This window comes from Hibiscus syriacus, unplaced genomic scaffold (genome assembly GCF_006381635.1).
Source record: "Hibiscus syriacus cultivar Baekdansim isolate YM2019G1 unplaced genomic scaffold, ASM638163v2 tig00110505_pilon, whole genome shotgun sequence".
Taxonomy (NCBI): Eukaryota; Viridiplantae; Streptophyta; class Magnoliopsida; order Malvales; family Malvaceae; genus Hibiscus; species Hibiscus syriacus.
The window spans coordinates 452,427-457,386 of record NW_024062765.1 but is presented as its reverse complement, the minus strand read 5'-3'; the positions used below and the strand labels follow the sequence as shown (position 1 = coordinate 457,386).

Below are 4,960 nucleotides of genomic sequence, written 5' to 3'. Positions count from 1 at the left end.
CATTACAAGTTCACGTCACTGTAAAGCTTCAATTTGCTAATAATTAAAAGATCAAACCCTACTTAATATTTATAAATTCTTAGACATAAATAAAATAATCTAAATAACCCCACACTAACTTGTTAATACTTTAATTCTAGAAAGATGCTAATGATGGTGGACTGAGAGTTGCATAGAACAAAGATTAAATTTTATGCTATTTATATTAGTATAAAGTATACAAATGGTGCCCGACTATAGTGTATTACTTTGTTAAGCTTTTCGACTATTAAAATTATAAAATGATATCTTGACTATATGATAATATTTTATTGATTTTTTTTACTATTAAAAGTTACAAAATGATCACTCGACTATTCATATGTTCTAAACTCGTCCTTTTCCGTTAAAAATTTGACAATTGTCTCAACTGGACGTTAACTTGTTGATTGGGATATAATAATATCTGCTCTTAGAATCGCTTGAAATGTATTTTGTAGATCGATTCTCCTTTCACATTATACCGTGAAGCTTGTGCTTGAAATATTATACCATCGAGTCAGTGCTTAAAAGCAACGACGATCTCATTAAACATCATTAAAATATAATTTTATCATATCTCATTCAACAGGTTTACATCCAGCTGAAATTATCGTTCATTTTTAACAAAAAATGACGAGTTTGAAATATATGAATAATCAAGTAATCATTTTATAACTTTTAATAGTTTGGAGGACTCAACAAAATAACGACATATAATCGATGAATTATTTTGTAACTATTAGTAATCGGGTAATTGAACAAAATAGTACCTTATAACCGGAGAACTATTTGTATACTTTTACCCTTTATATTAATAAGTTGGCTGCACGAATAATGGTCATTATAAATTTCTATTAAAGAATTAAGGTTTGAAGGGTATTTCTGAACTTCAAACGTTAATATTAACAAGAATATAAATAAATATAAAAAGAGCTTCTGCTGATTTTCATCTTATATACGAACTTGTCCATTGTTTGATCCAAACTCATTGGATATTTTTAAAATCAGAGAAGAGTTAAATATTTTTTTGGGGGGGGGGGGTGTTTGGATGTCGTTGTGGAACAAAATGGAAGTGAGTTACACAGGCAGATAAAAATAAATAAAAACAAACTCATATTCTTCTTACAGACATCCGCATTAGCTCACAACTGAATCAACAGCTTTGTGATTTGTCTCAACTTAGGACTATTACATCTTAATTCGAACAGTTTGGTGTAGGTTTTGTCGAAAATGTTCAAATATTAACATGTCTGGAGAATGCTAAGGGATATGAAAAATGATGTGCAGTTGAAAGACAAAGGAAAAGATAGCATGTGCGTATAATTTGTTTTCAACTTTTATTACAAACCAGAGTCTTGAGGAGAAGTCCATATCGAAGCTGAGAGCAAACGCCTGGAATTCCAGCCTAATACGAGCCTATTATTGGCCAACTCCTCCACTCTATATCCATCATTGAATAATCCCAGCAGAAGCTTTGCTTGACAATGATTGCCGAAGCTCATGTTAACTGCTTTGTATCCTACTGAATTTAACCATTCCCACCAGGGACCACTCTCGTATTCTTTTCGGGTCCGGTAAATTTGGTTCAAGGATCCGGTTATTCTAGGCCCCAGAATTACTCTTTCGACCAAGGCCCGTGCCCTGCCCTGCATAGGGAACCCGGCTTCTAACGAGTCGAACATGGCTGAGTAATGATGCAATGAGTCTATGAACCGTCCCATGAACTCCCCATCTCCAATGGGTCCAACTTCTTCTTCCACCAGGGTCACCAATCTTGGGTTCAGGGTCTTGGCGCCGGATAAAAATGAAGCGACCGAACCCGGTGCTCGATGGCTATAGTGAGGCGAGTGCAGCATACAATTGATCACCAAGGCCTCGCCTCGAACTAACTTCACGGCTGACGGTCTAAATGTTTCATCAGAGTCCAGTTTACACTGATGGAAAGAAAAGGGCTGCCCAATAGAGGCTGCAAAAGCAACTAACCATCGACCAGTCTCTTGAATGCTCCCGATGGATCGCCAGCTGTTGTTGCCTCTCGATAAAGCCGTGATCCTAAGATGTGGGGTTGGTGGTCCTTCTTTCCTTGACACCAAAGCTTGCATCAAAGACGCCCATTGAATCCCTTCCATGATGTCGTAGTCCACTATGTGAATCCTCCTGTCATGAGTCACTGCTTCCAAGATTGCCTGATTGGCCGTAAAGTGACCGAATTTAACATAAGGTGACATGTCCTGCAGCAGCTGAAACGCTGCAAGCATGTCCGATTGATGGTGTTTGTCACGGTGATGATGAGTTCCATTGGCTATCAAATGCTTGGAATGGCCTCCTCCGGAGCCTTCGAGTAGACCTTGTAATGCCTCGGTGAAATAAGCCGCTAACCTTTCCATGTTGGTTCCATCGCTGGGGGAAACCAACTCCTTGAGCCGAACCAATATCACCCGAGCTAGTTCAAGGCTCTTGGTAGCCCCCGTGAGAGCCTCAGCGGCGGCCATCAACAGGTGAACCAACCTCAACCCCTTGAAATCCTCACCGTTTGTTTCATCATCCGCAACCATGGTATCAGAGGAGACAGAGACAGAAACAGAAACAGAGTTACTCATCTCATTATCTACTTGAGACAGCTTGAACCCTGTTCCATCATCCATCATGGACTCAATGAGGTCCTGAAACTCATCACGCTCGCTCGATAACGAGCCCCAATCAACAACCGGGGAACCCCAGTCATTCCAGGTACAAGCAGGGTCGTCATCTGCAGTAGTAATGGTGGTTGTACTGGTACTGTAGCAAGAGAAGTCGATCTCGAAGACATTATCTATGGCCATGGCCATGGCTACCTACTAGATTAAGGAATAAGAGACTGAGGTAGGAATCAGATGGAGCATAAAAAAGTTATATTAATTTAGGGATTACCGACTAAGCTGTACGATTGATCCCAAGGCTGGTTTAGTTTTATATACACCCAACACCAGGGTCTCTATCAAAAACTTTTAAGGAGCTTTTGTTTTTGCAGTGGAAGCCCTCCAATTTTATGAATATTATCAAAACCAACTTTATAGTTACATCATCCATGACCATACCTAGAATATGAAGGTAGATTGTAAACATCAAAGATTGAGGGCGCACCATTGTTTGCCTATTTTTTTTTAATGTAGATACCAGAGATAAGCTACAAAAGCCATGTGTCTTAAATATAATTGGCAGTAGCAAACAAAGGATATTAGTTGGTAAACCAGTACCGATAAAAAGTTCCAATGGGGGTTTATGATTTTATCTTCGATATGCAAAACTTTAAAGTATATATAAAAAGTCAACGATGTCATCCATGGATGGCTGATCTCTACATGATTAGTTTATTAAACCCATCGTCCACCATGCTTGGGTTTTGTGATCCTGCACCCTCATTTGCAGCACATAGAAAGTCAACATTTTGGACCTATAATTAACTAGCTAGTTTCTTTTTCTCTCTCTATGAAATACCCAAAATGTTCATCATTTACACAGATGATTCTCATGTAAAATTATGTATATAAAGTAATTAATTACAGTAGTTTAATATATTCTTTGTTTTCTTATGAAATTTGCATGGGACATCCGCATATGTTATGACTAAATTATGCAACTAGAAAACTAGAGATGGAATGGTAGAATATATGGATAAAAGCATGGGAGGAATATAGAGAAACGTAAGAATAGAGGGGCATGACAGCAAAATCTTGAATTTGTAATGAATGGCGCAAAGGCAGGGATGTGACCGATGAATTTTGCGTAGAAATCATCAAAGTGAAAGCTCAGTTGCACGATAAATAATTTAAGAAAAGTGGCTTTGGACAAGGTATTAACCTTACATTATCATCATAACTTTTGACAAGTGTTTGTGGCATTTACGATTAAGCTTACCCAAAAAAGTATACAAAGAAAAATGAAGGAAAAAAAAGGGACCACAATATCATTTGACCGGTCTAGTTAGTATTTCTTGGCCGGCTGCACTCCAAGTCATCTTCCCAAGTTCTCCCCACCACTAACCCACCGTATTGCTTGCATTGCTCTCTTTTCTTCCACTAATATTTATTGAACTGTTCACTGTGAGATATCGTTGGATAAATAAAAATACGTTCGTTACTCGATTTTAACCTATGATTTGATTTAGTGTAGAGAAGAGATTTTAAGAAAAAAATTTAATTGTAGATTAATTCAGTTCAGTTAATAAAATTAACTACTTTACATATATTAATCGAAGTAATCAAATATTATCTGTGATTTTTATTATACGTAGCTCAACTTAAAATTATTTTGATCCAGGTTTGAATGCATTTTGATTGACAATTCGTTTATCTGTAAATTTTGATAATTGATTATGATTATAATTATATATATGTATTGATTGATATTCATTAATTTAAATTATACTTATTAGGAGAAAAAACTTCATCTTATTAAGTTTCTATGCTTTATTTTTATTTCTTTTAGAATTTTGATGTATATTAATTTTTATGCATGATAGTGAATTTATTTTTATATTTTGATTGAATATAAAGGAATGTATATAAAGATGCCTTTATTAAAATAAAAATTCAATCAAAATCATTTAATTTTGATTAATATATTCATCATAAACTTTCATCATAAAATTCAACCATTTAATTTTAATTAATGAAAATTTGATAGTTAATAATAAAAAGCGATTGACTTAACCCTTTAGATAAATTTGATATTTCGTTTGTATGTATAGCGTTTAGTATTCCTTTTAATGGAAAATTTTAGAATATCCAGCACACGCTTAAACACACTAATAATATGATGTACCGATGCACATCACTAATTAAAATATTCTTATTAAATAAATATGAAATAATATAATAACTTATTAATAATTAAGCCTTTATTATTATTTAATATAAATTTTAATAGATATATAATTAGATTATATTTTTATTAAAAT

The 4,960-nt window shown here is 34.9% G+C and overlaps 1 protein-coding gene across 1 annotated transcript; it reads right to left on the bottom strand.

Annotated features, from left to right (window-relative positions):
• Positions 1–1,140: 1,140 nt before the first annotated feature.
• On the bottom strand, positions 1,141–2,915 carry LOC120129912 (protein NODULATION SIGNALING PATHWAY 2-like). The gene has a single exon (XM_039147302.1). It carries the CDS (start codon positions 2,847–2,849, stop codon positions 1,362–1,364), a length of 1,488 nt encoding a protein of 495 aa, XP_039003233.1. The 5' UTR covers positions 2,850–2,915; the 3' UTR covers positions 1,141–1,361.
• Positions 2,916–4,960: the final 2,045 nt, after the last annotated feature.

Excerpts from the sequence above, each read along its gene's own strand:
- LOC120129912 (XM_039147302.1), bottom strand. The coding sequence starts at position 2,849 with ATGGCCATGGCCATAGATAATGTCTTCGAGATCGACTTCTCTTGCTAC.